The 16,250-nt window shown below is 38.3% G+C and overlaps 1 protein-coding gene across 4 annotated transcripts in view; it reads left to right on the top strand.

The window, feature by feature from the left end:
* The window catches only part of GPALPP1 (GPALPP motifs containing 1), a 45,107-nt gene extending 30,234 nt beyond the window's left edge, over positions 1 to 14,873 (top strand). For 2 of the 4 annotated variants that reach the window (XM_053916863.2, XM_024569530.4), the window contains 2 exons: positions 5,546 to 5,764; positions 6,386 to 7,856. In XM_053916863.2, coding sequence (XP_053772838.1) covers positions 5,546 to 5,764 — 219 coding nt within the window. In that variant the 3' untranslated portion in view covers positions 6,386 to 7,856. Of the gene's footprint in view, positions 1 to 5,545; positions 5,765 to 6,385; positions 7,857 to 14,534 lie in introns of those variants that run through there. The other 2 variants (XM_045202393.3, XM_045202396.3) reach the window with 2 other exon arrangements.
* The last annotated feature ends 1,377 nt before the right edge of the window (positions 14,874 to 16,250 follow it).

The raw sequence follows: 16,250 nt of genomic DNA, 5'->3' as shown, positions 1-16,250 counted from the left end.
TGGGTGATTTTTAAAAGCACAGGTTGCTGAGACCCACAGTTGATGATTATCATTCACTAAATATATGATGGGGCTCAGGAATCTGTTTCTTTTCAACCGATCAGCAGTGGAGACCAGTGGCCTTCAAGTGTTTCTGCTTTGGTATCCCCTAAAAGAAACTTTTTACTTCACATCTTAAATTTTGTATTGTAACTTTCAATAGTTAACCAAAGATATAATTTATAGCATATTACATGACTCTATTAAATGTTTTGAATGAAATCTAGATACCAACACAATTCAGTATATATCAGTATTTGTTAAAAATATATAAAATACAAAATTTATAAAAATATAAAAATAAATAAGTACTTCCTTAATGGTTGGAAATTTTATTTCATCCTTTTTCTCTTTGAGTTCATAATTTTATTTCTCTCCTGCCACAGAATTCTGTCCTAACGGAATTTACTGTTATACCTGAAAGTCTTTCATCATTATATTTGATAAGTTGCATTTTACTGCAACAAAAATATGCACATAAATTGAAATTGGAAGTTTAAAAAAAATTTTTCTGTGTCTTAAAATCTTTACACTTTTTAACAATTTCTGGATTAAGTTATAATTTCAGTTGATCAAAACAATGTAAACAGACTCTGGTAGCAGGGTTGGTTAGAGCATCATCTTGATATGCCAAGGTTGTAGGTTTGATCCCTGGTCAGGGCACATATAAGAATCAACCAGGTAATGCATAAATGGGTGGAACAACCATTTGATGTTTTCCTCTCTCTCTGTCTGCCTCTCTTTCTCTCCTTTCCTCTCTCTAAAATCAATAAGTAAATTTAAAAATTAAAACAAAAACAACATAAACATTGTAATTTTTGGTAAATAATTACTAAATGTAAAAAAGTAAAATGTACATTTCATTTAACCTCCTTTTTTAAAGTATATTTTATTGATTATGCTATTACAGTTGTCCCATTTGTTTCTCCTCTTTCCTCCCTTCCACCTTGCACCCCACCCAACAGCATTCCCCTCTTAATTCACATCCATGGGTCATACATACATGTTCGTTGGCTTCTCCATTTCTCATACTATTCTTACCGCCCCCTGTCTATTCAGTACCTACCATTTATGCTTCTTATTCCCTGTACCTTTTCCCCCATTGTCCTCCCTCACCCTCTGCACTGATAACCCTCCATTTGATCTCCATTTCTGTGATTCTGTTTCTGTTTCAGTTGTTTGCTTAGTTTGTTTTAGTTTTTGTTTTGTTCGTTTAGGTTCAGTTTTTGATACTTGTGAGTTTGTTGTCGTTTACTCTTCATAGTTTTGACCTTCTTCTTTTTCTTGGATAAGCCCCTTTAACATTTCATATAATGAGGGCTTGGTGATGATGAACTCCTTGAACTTGGCCTTATCTGGGAAACACTTTATCTGCCCTTCCATTCTAAATAATAGCTTTGCTGGATAGAATAATCTTGGATGTAGGTCCTTGCCTTTCATGACTTTGAATACTTCTTTCAAAGAAGTAGCCCTTCTTGCCTGCAAGGTTAATTTTGGGAAATCAGCTGATAGTTTTATGGGCACTCCTTTGTAGGTAACTGTCTCCTTTTCTCTTGCTGCTTTTAAGATTCTCTCCTTATCTTTACTCATGGGTAATGTGATTATGATGTGCCTTGGTATGTGCTTCCTTGGGTCCAACTTCTTTGGGACTCTCTGGGCTTCCTAGAAGTGCATTTCCTTTGCCAGATTGGGAAAGTTCTCTTTCATTATTTTTTCAAATAATTTTTTTCAATTTCGTGCTCTTCCTCTTCTCCTTATGGCACCCTATGATTCCGATGTTGGAAAATTCAAAGTTGTCCTGGAGGTTCCTAAGCCTCTCCTCATTGTTTTGAATTCTTGTTTCTTCACTTTGTTCTGGTTGAATGTTTATTTCTTCCTTCTGGTCCAAACCATTGATTTGAGTCTCAGTTTCCTTCCCTTCACTGTTGGTTCCCTATATATTATTCTTTATTTCACGTTGCATAGCCTTCACTTTTTCCTCTGTTTTGCAGCCATATTCAACTATTTCTGTGAGCACCCTGATTAGCAGTGTTTTGAACTCTGCATCTGATAGTTCAGTTATCTCTTCATCACTTAGTTCTGTTTTTGCGGTTTTGATCTGTTCTTTCATTTGAGCCATACTTCTTTGTCTCAGCACATCTGTTATGTGGTAAGGGGTGGAGCTTTAGGTATTCACCAGGGTGGGGCAACCCACTTTGCTGGTTTGTGGTGCTGTCTGTGGGAGGAGTTCAGAGAGGGAATAATGCCACTTGCTCGGCTCTTGGCCAGCTTTCAATCACTTCTCCTGCTACCCACAAGCAAACTGGTTTTGTGTACCTTGTAGGACTTTGTGGGTCTCTCCAAAGAACTCTCCTGTGAGGCTGGGAGTTTATTCTGCAGCCTCAACCCCCACAGGTTTTCACAGCCAGAGGTTTTGAGCCTTTATTTTCCCATGCTAGAACCCTGGGTTGCACGGTCTGTCTCTCTCCCTAGTTGTTCCTCCTGGTTTATCTGCACGCAAATGTGGTACTGCCAGCCACCGTCTCGCCCAATCAGTCCTCCAGCTATAGCCTTGCCATGTGTCCTCTCCTCCCCAGCTGCCCATCTCTACTTCTCCTACCATTCTGAATGAATGTTTCTTCTTTAACTCCTTGATTGTTTGTTTTTAAATTTGTTGTGGTTTTTCTTTTGATTGTGCAAGGAGGCAAAGTTTATCTACCTATGCCTCCATCTTGGCCAGAAGTCTTAATTTAGCCTCTTAATGAAAGACCTTTTTTTCGAGTTAGTCTGATCTTTGGATGAATGTTACTTAATGCTGGAATAAGACATGTTTCAGCATCAAATGTGTTCTGTTGTTTGTTTCTGTAGGTAAATGAGTTTTATACTTAAGAGTTAAGATACCATTTTTACATAAAGATGTGGGGCACCCTGGCTGGTGTGTTGGTAGATTGAGCGCTGGCCTGCGAACTAAAAAGTCACAGGTTCAATTCCTGACCAGGGCATATGCCTGGGTTGCCAGCCAGGTCCCCGGTTGTGGGCGTGCGAGAGATGACTGATTGATGTTTCTCCTGCATATTGAAATTTCTGTCCCTCCCTTTCTCTCTGGTTTCCCCCCTCTCTATAAATAAATAAATAAATAAATAAATAAATAAATAAATAAATAAATAAATAAATAGATAAATAAATAAATAAAATCTTTGTAGAAATAAAGAAGTGGAAGAAATGGAAAAGTTTGTTACAACATTATTCAATTCTTTAAACAATTTCTGAGTTATTTACTTAAACCTCATAGTGACTTGTTAAACATTATTATTAATCTCTCTCTCTCTTGATTGTCAACTATCAACTTCAATTTTTTTCACTTTGGTCCCATTAGCTTATTATCCTTCTTTCCAAATCTGGGTAATGGGAATAATAACACTTAATTTACAGAGATATCGTGAGGATTACATTATAGTAAATTCTCAGTGAATCTTGCTAACATTTATTGGGAGATTCTTTTGTGCCCAACACTATTAAATCCTTTGTATTCATTAGATCATTTAGCTCCTCCCTTGCCCAAATATATAAAAATTATTACTATCATTTTATACCTAAGAAATTAAGGGCTTAAATTACTTGTCTAAGTCACCAGAGTTGAAAGCAGCAGGACCATCATTGCAACCCAGATTTTCCTGAGTTCAGAACTTAAGTTATTAGCTACTTCTCCATGTTATACGTATTGATAACCTATTTTTTCTTAGCGTTATTTGAATTTTGACCTAGTATTTTATTAAAAATAAAGAACTAGAAAGTACTTGAGTTGCAAATCAATTTTTTTCTAAAAACTTTACCAGGATTTACTTATGAAATGACTTATGGAGGATTGGGAAAATGGAAACAATGCTAACTTAAATATTTACTTATACAACATCATTTGTACTTTCTGCTAAAACCTATAGCTCCAGATTGTGCTCATTCATTTATAGGGAATAACTACCATGTAACCTAACTAACAAAGTCAGTTCTGGTTGTCGAATCAGCCAAGACAGTCAGTTTTTCTGACAGGCAGACTGTCAGAAATCCTGGCTCCATTTTTCCATTCAAATAGATGTGTTAATCATCGTTCCTGTAACCATTCTGAATTCTAAAGTAGGTAAACCATGAATTTATTTGTCTTCTAAATGAAATAGGATGCTGTAACCTTCAACATTTCTTACCAATGCCTTGTTACTTTGCTTTCATTGGGCTGTCTTCACATGAATCTTTGCTCTCAAGTATATTCTTTAACAGGGCAGGGCCTGGAAGAGAGGTTATATTAAGCAAAAATCACCCTTTCTTCCATTGCCCCACTCTTCAGTATATCTGAACTCAGAACATTCCAACAAGAGCCAAAACACCCATTTCAAAAATACATTACACTTTTAAGAGAAATATGTTTTAAACAGAAAGGACACTAAGCCCTTCCTTGATGAGGGGACGTTTCACTTATACTAGTATTTCAGGGTTTTTTCTTTAATGCCCTGGAGATTTGGTCTCCCAGGCAGTGTTCGGTAAGAAGACACTGAAAGGCCTCGCCTTTGTTAAATGGGAAGAGTCTGTAACAAAACAGGAGCCATTCTCATAAGATGCATTATTGGGCAAGTCTATTTTAAGTAAGACTACATGAAGAAGTTGAGAATCATGGGTGGATAACCTTAAAATTATCCATGCCTTCATACCTCGTGGAATCCAGTCTGTGTAGCCCAGGCATACATGTACCCCAGTTTGAAGGCCGCTAGTCAGTCCCACCTGTATCTCGTCCTGCATCCCACTCCCTGCTGCTTTCATCCAGGGACATTCTGTCTTTTACTTCAATACTAAAAGGTTCATAATGAATCTCTAATTTATGAAATAGTTGCCTTTGCTCAGATTCATCTTACTATATAGATGTTAAAATGTAAACACTTGCCCCAATTAAAAAAGGAAGAAAATGAGGGAGGTAAGAGAAAGAACACAAAACTGAACAGAACAAAAGTTCTCTTGTGTAGGGAACATGCCAGCATGTCCTGCACAGACCTTGAATGGTATCGCCTCCGTGCTGTTATTTTTCTGGTTTCCCCTTGTTTTTACTTCAGCCTGGCAATGCCATTCCCTTCCTGGTCACTTGTGTAAGCTTCACAGACCACAATGCCCGTAAAGCTTTAACCAGGCTGCCAGGTGAGAATATAATTGCTTTCCTTCTCCCCCAAGTTCTTGGTTTGGACTGTAATTTTGATACAACATCGTGCGATGCTTTTCATTATGATTATTTAAACATTTGTCTCCTCTCTGTCTTGCTTTTTTTCTGTGTGTGGCATACAATTACCAGATGCCTTCATTGAATGGAATTAGCCTCTGATACATATTTTCTTCACAGATGCTGTCTTAGTATTTGAAAAACCCTATTGGAATTTGTAAATAGCGCTCCTTAATGTTCACCATTACTACCTAGCTGTTTTGTTTCACTATTGTATTCCATCAGTAATCCACACAAACTGAGATTTTTCTGTTCTCTTGCTTTCCCCAGGAATCGAAAAGATCAGAATCTCTTGTGGACATTCATCAAAAAAAAATGAAGAATAAATCTGCTGAAGATAAAACTAAGCCCCAAGAAAGAATACCATTTGACCGTGACAAGGATCTTAAGGTTAATCGGTTTGATGAAGCTCAGAAAAAAGCCCTAATTAAAAAATCTAGAGAACTAAACACCAAATTTTCACATGGCAAAGGCAGTATGTTTTTATAAGTAAGTATATTTCAGTGAGTATATTTTTATACTGATAAATTTGAACTTCTCTAAAAATAAATTTTGTCTATAAATAGTTAAGTGCAAAATATATTTCTTTTTATAATAAAGTAGATTATAAACTTGCAAATCTTTTTTATAAGAAAACTGATTTTTCAAAATTCAGCCTTTATAGAAAAGTAGCCTTGTTCTCATAATAACCTAACAGGACATTGCTATTAAAAATGCTAAAATAAAAGTTTAGTTTATGGGAAATGGAAAGGAAAGTGTGGTTTAAAGATTGGGTAAATAGGCATGGTTTATTAAAGGATGAAGAAAGGCTTGCTAGTAGTCTTTTTTTATGTTAAATAAGATCACAATTAGAACATGTTCATTGCTTTGAAAGGTTCTCAATAAGGTAAGGTTCAAAACCATTACATCATTCATTTATAGCCAGGACTGACAAGGGTTCATAATAGTGATTAAGGAATTACATAAAAACTAATGCTCCTTCTTAAAATTTTTTAAAGATTTTTTTCAATTTTATGAGACCTACATCAATATTAAAATGTGGCTTTAAGGGAAAACGGTTAAAATTAGAAATATTTTCCAACTTACTGAATTTTCTTATTCTTACTTCAGGGGGATTTCCCTGTGCAATGAAGAAAAGTTGAAGAACACTCTTATCTGTTGGCCCACCCTTACTACTTTGTTTTAAGTTTCTTACGATTAGAGATTACTTTAGTCTTAAAAACTGTACAAACTCACCTTGTTCTCTGCATCCTTAAAGTCATGTGGAAGCATAATATCAGTGTTTCTTACATAGAATAGAATTTTATGTGTTTGGCTTCTGAGAAAGTATGGGCTTTTCTTCAAATAATTATTCTGAGGATTCCCCCCACCATGTCCTAATTTTTGTAATGTGTCCCAAGTATCCTTTCAGATCTGGTCAGGACTGTCTGAAGCCTGCACCTCCTCATTGGATGTTATTCACCTACCCTGGAGCGAGTGTGTCCGGTACTTGGAGTAAATCCAAGAATTTGAAATTGGATATTCCCTTTCAACTGCAGGGAGCGAATACATACTTAGATGAAAAAAGTATATTTGGAGGTTTTGACTGTTAACAGTTTGCTTATTTGGGCACTCAGGGCTTTTTATTTGTGGTTTGTGTTTTCTGGTGTGTTTAAGTCAGAAAGGAATCTCTGTTATCTCATGTTCTAAGGAAAAAGTATTTGATTTTTTTCAACTTTAATAAGTGTTTATAGGGGAGGCAATCTGAGGAACAAGACACAACACTGACCATGAGCAGTGTGAAGTCGAAGACACAACTCTGTGACCTCAGCCAAAGCTTTCTAAGCTTTAAACTCTGCTTTGAGATGATCTTACTTTACCCATTTATATTTAACAGATTTTAGCTAATTTATTGGGGGCAAATCTTTTATATCAGTGGTGAATAACCTTTTGAAAAAAATGAAACTCTGAAATCATAACAACTCTAATGGAGCATTATAAGTTTGTAATGCTGTAAGTACTGCCTCTTTAGATGTTAAATAGAAAATTCTAAATAGTTAAAGCCTAAATTCAAATTCTGTAAGTTATATTTTCTTACAGATTAATCTTAACTCTTCTGCTACTTCTGTGTTCTAGTTTTGATAAAGCACAAGGTTTTAATGGGAAGATCCTGATTCCTAATTCATTTAGGCTTTATGAAAAATTGAGTAAACTGTTCAGAGAATAGTAAAATTTTTTCTTCTTTTAATCATAGCAGTATAATGATATTTTCCATAACATCTATGTAAATGGTAGCCTACTCAAGGAGTGTTGTTACTAAAAAGATGAATTATTCTCCTAAGCAAATTCATGAAAAGGCTTCTTGTTAGAGTTGAACAGAGCTAACTTTTGACTAAAGGTGTCATTTTTAGTGGGTGGTATTGTGTAAACACAAAACTTTGTTGCAAGAGCATCCATTGCTTTCATTTAATTTTGTTACAATTTTTTTTCCTCAATGAAAGGAAGAAGTGTTTTCTATTTCCTCATCCCTCTACAGATTCCTAACATATATTTTTGGGAAGTTTGGTATTTTTAAAGTAAAAATGTCATCTTTGGATACTTATTTTTGCTTTGTTTTTATTCTAAGGGGATAGGGATATTTCTATATTACATACTTAACTATTTCTTCCCTCATACGTGGAGTGTCCAAGACCTTTGCAAAAGGTGGAAAAGCTTCCTTCTTTCCATGAGCTACATATGACCTTATTGCCACCTTGGATCTAATGTTCTTTCGTGCCACCCTAAGTACAGTTTTAATAAAATGTAAGAACAGACCAGAGTGCCTTTGCCCCTGGAGAGTCTAAACCCAGTATGACAACAGTGGCAATAAAAGAGCAGAACAACTGTTGCATAGAATGAAAGGGTATTCATTTCATCTCCTCCTCTCTTCCAGGCTGCAAAAGCCCTCATTAAATCAAGTCTCCTATCAATCTGGTAGAAAATTGAGATTGCTGACATTTTCTAATAAGAACTTTTTAATATCCTGCACCTTAGCCAAATTTTATAGAACTTTTGCAATTTAAAAATGAAAAACAAGACCTGGCCAGGTGTCTTGGTTAATTGGAGCGTCATCCCATAGCAAAAGGTTGCAGGTTTGATCCCCTGGCGGGCACCCACAGAAGGCAACCAACTGATGGATGTTCGTTCTCTCTCTCTCTCTCTCTCTCACTCTCTCTCTGTCTCTCTCTCTCCCTCTCTCTCCCCGCCTCCCCCCTCCACACCCCCTCCTCTCTCTAAAATTAGTAAACACATCATTGGGCAAGAATTTAATAAAAAAAAAATGAAGAAGACAAAGAGCAATACTAAGTTTAAAAAGTAAAGCAGCTACTTTATATTCTTTACTGTTACAGGTGACAGACATTTAAGTTTATTGTGCCTGCTGTTTTATATTTTGTTCTCTAAATTGTCATCTGAAATAAATGTAGAGGCTTCAAATAGTAACCATATTACTGGTAAATAAATGGGGGAGTTGGTGGCTAAATCCATAAGAATGGTTTATCAGATAAATCCTTTTTATATTGGGCAGAATGTTATAAATTAAGCCCTACCCCAAAAAAGCACATCTTGCTGAGTAAATTTTTAATCTTAGTGAGAATATAAAATGATGCACACTTTTTATATTAATTGTGTACTGCAATATAACAAGTTACTATAAAACTTAGGAGCTAAAAGCAACAAACATCTGTCATTTCACAGTTTTTGTGGGAGAGGGATCTAGGAACTGAGTAGCTTACCACCCTGGAAGGGCAATGTGTATCTGGGGATGGGCTCTGCAGGCTCCAGCCCGGAAGGAGAACCAACTTAATCTTGTTTGGACATAGGAACCACTTGGCATTTAATTACTTGAACATTTAATGGTTCTTTGAATTAATTGTTTGTTTGATAAGCAAGGTTGAGATTTACATGGTACTATGGCTTATGTGCTCTAGATAAAAGGTTATTATATAAATTATTGATCCAAAAACATAGCACTTTTTGTTTCTTACACAGAGTGGATAATGTATTATTACTCAGACATGTAGGGTCATGGGAGATAGTTTTTAAGACTTTACAGTAGCCCTTGTCACTTCTCCTTTCAGTTTTTTCACGATAATGTTAGGGGGGGGAATTCTCTATTGAGTTAGATGCCTAAGAGGAAGAATTAACATGGAGGAAAGTGGTTAGAGATTGTATCTATGTAACATCAAAGCTAAGTCTTCTATGTCAGAATATTAACTTATTTTACTTTGATTTATGATGCCATAATGAACTCTGCAGTTACAAAAGGTCATGCATTTCCTGTTATAGGAGAGGTATATATATTGTATTTTTGCAGCTGAAAAAATTACCTGTGACTGTAGTATGTCAAAAACTAAACAGCTGTACACTGCCCTTTTCAATCTTTTCATTTTGAATTTTAAAATTAAAAGACTGTTTCTAGAAAAGAAGAATTTCTGAGGTGCAGTTTCTATATGTAAGTTGTGGGCCTTTATTTTTGTCTCATTTGTCTTAATATTATTAGCTCATCTGAGACAAGCAATATTGGTAAAGAGAATATCCTATAAAGATTCTTCTGTACAACCAGATCATTGTGGGCTATTGTGAAATCTTTCACCCCAACTTACTTGTTAGGTTTTCGTTATCCCAATATAACTGTGTAACTGTTTATTTAAAAATGGAAGACAGACAAATGCTATTAAGAGCACCAAGGCACAAGAGGGGCTGAACTGGGTTGTTAGCAAGATAGATTTCCATGGGTCTGGTTCCGGCCAAGATGGAGGTCAGTAGGATAGAGACCCTTTGCTTACTCACACAACCAGAAGGAGGATAACCACCAATCTAAAATCAATAAACAACCAGAAGTGCCACAACTGAATGGAACTTTGACAAAGGGGATTGAGTTGGTTGAAGAAACTGCTGGAGCCCCAAGCAGTTCTTAAAGAACCCACACACACTCACCTATTCAGACATTCCCTCTGAGTTCCAGCACCAGGGTAGCAACTCGAAAGGCACCAGTGGTATACAGGGAGAAACTGAAGTGTCTGGAGTCAAGGTGAGCAGAGGCCATTGTCCCTTTGCTAAGCTCTTCCCCCCACAGAGCCAGTAAGCTGGTGCCATATCTGAGACTCCATCAACCTGGCTAACTATTTGACCTGCCTTGAAGATGACCAGAGGCTCTGCCCCACCCAGCTTATGGGCCCACCTAAGTTGCTTTTCCATAAGAATGGCTGGTCTTGGCGCTTAAATCCTGTTAAAGCAACAGCTGGCTTCAGTGAGCCCTAGCAGCAGCCAGATTAGATTCACTGCTTGGCATCTCCAAGCCCAGAATAAGCAGCAGCCATCTCAGATTGCTTTACAGTTTAGGGAGGGAGACCTGGGCCAAAGACTGGTGAGGGCTGACCTTGGCCTACACCACCTGGGAAACCCCAGGGCCAGCACACCTGGTGGACAGCTACAGACGACATCAGAGTACCACCACCCTGCCCCTGAAAGCTGATTCTCCACAGAGGGTGGAGGTATGTGATCAGTGGTCACAGCCAGTCCTTGCAGCTGACCAACCTGGGTAAATCCCTCCTGTTGATCTGCCGATAGCAACCAAGTCTCATAACAAGAGGTTGTACTCAGCCCACATGAAGGGCATACCTTGAGTACCCAGGTTGGGTAATAGGGGAGGTTGTGCCACTGGACCCTACAGAACACCTACTACGTAGGCCACACTACCAAGACACTGAGTCATAGCAGCTCTACCTAATGCACAAAAATAAACATGGGGTGGCTGCTAAAGCGAGGAGACAAAGAAACATGGCCCCAATGAAAGAACAGATCAAAACTCCAGAAAAAGAGCTAACTGAAATGGAGATATGCAATCTATTAGATGCAGTGTTCAAAACACTTTATAAGGATGCTCAAGGAACTTAGGACTTAAGCAGCATAAAGAAGATCCAGTTAGAAACGAAGGACACACTAATTGAAATAAAGAACAATTTACATGGAAACAACAGTATAGGGAATAAAGCTGAGAATCAAATCAATGATTTGTAACATAAGGAGCAAAAAACAACCATGCAGCACAACAAGAAGGAAAAAGAACCCCCCCCCCAAAAATGAGGGTAGTATAAGCAGACTCTGGGACAACTTCGATAGGTCCAGTATTCGCCTCATGGGGTGCCAAAGGAGAAGAGAAAGAGCAAGAAATTGGAAATCTCTGAAAAACTAGAGAAAGAAAACTTCGCTAATTTGGTAAAGGAAGTAGACATGCAAGTCCAGGAAGCACAGAGTCCCAAACAAGATAGATGCGAAGAGGCCCACTCTAAGACACATCATAATTAAAATGCCAAAGGTTAAAGATAAAGAGAGACTCTTAAAAGCAGCAAGAGAAAAGAAGTTAGTTACCAGATGGTTGCTACATGGGAAGGGGGAAGTGGAGAATGGGTGAAGAGGTGAGGGGATTAAGAAGTACAAACAGGTAGTTACAGAATAGCCATGAGGATGTAAAGTACAGTATAGGACATGGAGTAGCCAAAGAACTTATACACATGACCCATGGACATGAACAATGGTGGGGGGATTATCTGAGGAAGTAGGGAGCACCGGATGGAGAGGGAAAAAGGAAAAATTAGGACAAGTGTAATAACAGTAAAATACAATTTAAAAAAAAGAAAAAAACAGTGGTGAGCCAGACATTTGCAGCTCTCCTCCTTGAGGGAGATTCTGTGCCAGTCACTACAGGGTATGTACAGGTAAGTAATGCACATTCCCTGCCTCATGATTTTATATGTATTGTAGTGAGAGAGCAGAAGAGGATCTCAGTAAAAACAATGGAGTAAGTACAACAAGATGACTATAGCTAATACTGCTATATGATACACAGGAAAGTTGTTAAGTGTAATTCCTAAGAGTTCTTTCCACAAAAAACATTTTTTCTTTCCCTCTTTCTTGTTATTGTGACTATATGAGATGTTATCGGTAGATGGAGGTCAAAGGTTCAAGTACTGAGGGTATGGCTTGCAGCCGGTCAAAGAATGCCTTTGCAGAAAACTGCCTGGAACTATGGCAAGGACATGGAGTTTTGCAACACAGCTCCCCAGGGCATGAGGCCATGTTGCTTGTTGCCTGGGTAACCAAGCACAGGCCTTGACAGCGCTTCTCCCTGTGTGGATTTGACACTGTGCCAGAGGAGTCCTCCCCCACCCCCGGCCTAAATAGCAGCTGGGGGAGGTTCTTACACTGAGTACGGGAAAGGCTAGCAAGATAATTGGATGGAGGAAAAACCCTCCTACCCCCTTCCAGTACCAGATTGGGGATGGGACTGTGGGAAGGCAGATACATGCATTATGGGAGTCAAAATGGTGTTAGGCAGAGGTGCTGGACCGAAGTAGCCTGTCAGTCTAGCCTGGGGAAAGAAGGGGTTGGCTGGAAGGTGGACCCACCCAAAGTACATGAAAGTTCAGAAAGTTGATTGGTCATTTTGGGAAAGCACCTAGTTCATCCCACACACAAAACTAATAGTACCAAGGGAACAAAGAAACGCTCTTTTGCTCTTTGCTTGGTGCTCAGGACCTGCACTTGCACAGTGCACTGGCCTGTCCTCTCCGTGGACCACGTGGCCTTAGCAGCCATGTGGCCCATGGCCTCCAGGTGGGAGTCAGTCTCTCTCTCTCTCTCTCTCTCTCTCTCTCTCTCTCTCTCTCTCTCTCTCTCTCTCTCTCTGGTCTGGTGAAGGATTCTCTGGTGTGTTCACACACTTTTCCGGGAGCACGTGACCTTTGCAGACTTAGCAGCCACATGGCCCATGGCCTTCAGGAGGGGCTGAAATCAACAGCAGCTGGGAACTAGCTAAGCTACCTGGATGACCACTTAGCAGCTGCCTGCAGGCTCCAAAGGACAGTAGTTTAAAGTGGAGCAGGAACTCTGGGCACCGTCTTTTGTTTTGGTCGTGCTGAGGACAGTTGGACTTTGTGTTTTGCAGAGAAGAGAGCTTTGAGGCAGCGTCTGTCATTCTCCCAGATAGTGCAGCAACCGCATAAAACCTCTTCCATTCTTACCAGCCTCTGCCTCTTGTGCTTGGCTTTTGTGGTGGAAGGCAGACAAAACCCCTTTTTTTGTTTGGTAACAAGAAGATGGCTGTTAGCTGAACCTATCATGGCAAACATTTCACAATATATGTAAATAAACTATCATGTCCTATGCCTTAAGCTTATGCAGTGATGTATGTCAATTATTTCACAATTAAACTGGAAAAAACCAAGTAATTGCAAATTGTGGTAAACATTATAAAGAAAAATGAGTAGTAAAGAGTCTAACAGGTATTGAGGAAGGAAATCCTATTTAAGTAAGTTGATAAGGAAAGTCTTTCTGAAGAGACGTCTTAAACTAAAACCTAAATGAAAATGGAGCGTGCTAGCAGAGTGAAAAATGACTTACCACTTAGGCAAAGGCCCTGAAGCACTAGTTCTGTGGTGGTTGAAGAACCACACCCATGTGGCTTGTATATAGTGAGAAACATGCCCAGTGTTGGTCCTTGCTGCAGACTCTAGGAAGGCCCTATCATATGAAGGCATTTGACGCAGTACTAGGAGGTGAAAGAAGAATTCCAGAGGGGAGTACTTATCAGCCAAGTCATAAACATCACTTAAGGGTTGATATATTGGTCCTACTACCAAAGGTCTACCCTACTGGCCTTCCTGACTTCCCAAACATGTCTGAATTCATGTTCTGGGACCTGGCTCTGAAAACCTGTATGTAACCCCACTTACAACAGTCATCAGTTATCAAAATATTAACGCATTGAACTTCTGTCTGTACTTTATCACCAAACTTCAACTTATTTAGGTAGAGCTGTTTAGTTTTGTTTTTTCAGAATTTGTTGTAAATTTTGGTTCAGTTCCTCCTCTCAGGCCTAATTATTGAGGATTACATACATTCTTTTTAAGAGCTAAATAGCACCAGATGAATTCAATTGATATTACTCTTTAGTATGCTAGGACATGGCAACCCATTTTATTTACAGGCTGAAGTATACGGTAGATATGTTCCTTACCTTGAATCACCTTCATCAGAATCACCTAGGGAGCTTGTTTAACTGCGGAATCCCAACTCCACCTCTATTGAATGGGAATCTTTGTGGTTAGAGTCAGGAAATCTCCATTTTTAATTATTTTCCCTAGTCTGTCTTTGTCAACTCAAGTTTGAGAATCATTGCACTTACTATATATGGTTTTTTAAAAATCATCACTCAAGGACATTTCTTCATTACTTTTAGAGAGGAAGAAAAGGAGAGAGGAAGGGAGAGAGATAAACATCTGGACCAGGAATCATACCCAGGGATCATATGCACCTGGACCAGGGATCAATACTGCAACCCAGGTATAGGCCCTGACTGGAAATCGAACCCATGATGCTTTGGTTACTGGACGACACTCCAACCAACTAAGCCACACCAGCTAGGGCTTACCATATATGTTTTATAAACAGTCCCCTCTCTCTTATTATATGTTGTACTTCCCTTCATTAAATAGTCTTTTTTCCTGTGTTAAGTATTCTTGATACTCAATAGTTTTCTGTTGCATAGCTACAATGACCAATAAAAATACTTGGATTATGAAGCATAAATTATCATTTCTACTGAGTGAATTGATGCCTGAAGTTTTCATTCTTTAAACATTTTTGCCAGGCAGCTACTACAGGGCTCAAGATTCTACTGTCAAAGGTAATTCAGTTTCATTATACTTTGCCTTTTCTAAGGCACCTTTTAAAATAGAAGAGTCCCTAAGAGGATTAGTTAGGTTACAACATCCTTGTCCCTGGCTGACTGGGACCCCATGAGATCAATGTACTCATACACCCTGGAAGTGCAGAACATTGAAAGGGTGAAGCACACAATGAGATGCTAAAGATGAACTCCAAGAGTGGTTTCTGCCTCTTGACTATTTTCCTTGGAAGGGGTTAATCAGTTAATGTTACAGAAGTCCTTTGAGATCTGAGCTACCAGTGTTTTGGCGGCTAAGGTATTACTTCAAAAACTAGTGAGTTGACTTTTAGATCTGTTTCTGTATTTACTAACAAAGATAATCATAGATTTAAAATGTCAAAAAGCAAAGGTACACAATTGTTTTAAGACTGAAAATTTTCAAGGACCTGTGTCAGAATAGTGAATATTTTAAATCGCTTTGCCACTGTGCAGCCCTTTATAGAACTTCCATTTGGTTTCTTTAGGATGAGGTAATTGCCAGACAGGCCATTTGATAAGGTATTTAGTCCTAAAAGTTTCTCTTTATACAGTCAGTGCTCTGAGATACAAATGAACTTGCTGCTTTTATCACTAAACACAAAAGAAGAAATGGAGTTGCCTACCTATATAACTTTTAATGTTTTTTATCTTTTGAGGTAATGGCTGAAAGCAACAAATTCACTCAGCTCAACTAAGAATGCATAATACTATACTTCATTCATGCTACACACTTAAAGAAAGCAATTTATTAACATAAGGTTGCTACTTTTTAACAACAGGTACAGGCATAATTAATTTGATATTGGCCAGAAAATAAATATGAAAATTGAGACCTTTCTTCAGTCTTCATTTTAACTGTATATTTTGTGTTTTTTTAAATTGTTTTTTTTTCCAAATGGCCTTTTATACTGGTTAATAAAATGGTTATATTTGAAAACTAAGATTTTTATATTTAAAAATGTATGCCAGTCAAACCAGTTTATCAGTAAAGACAAGATTACAACTCACCTGTCAATTTATAAGATGTTAGCTGCCTCATTATACTGTGATACTTCTAAGAAAATAACATGATCCCTGGCCAGGTGGCTTAGTTGGTTGGAGCATCATCCCATGCACCAGGGTGCTGAGGGCTGGATCCCTGGTCAGGGCACATACCTGGGTTGTGGGTTCCGTTCCTGGTCCAGGCACATGAGGGGGGCAGCTGATCAATGTTTCTCTCTGATTGAAGCTTCTCTCCCTCTCTCTTGC

The sequence above is a fragment of the Desmodus rotundus genome, chromosome 13, assembly GCF_022682495.2.
Source record: "Desmodus rotundus isolate HL8 chromosome 13, HLdesRot8A.1, whole genome shotgun sequence".
NCBI classification, from domain to species: Eukaryota; Metazoa; Chordata; class Mammalia; order Chiroptera; family Phyllostomidae; genus Desmodus; species Desmodus rotundus.
Note: the sequence above shows the minus strand (reverse complement) of the source record. Positions and strands in the feature narration are given on the sequence as shown.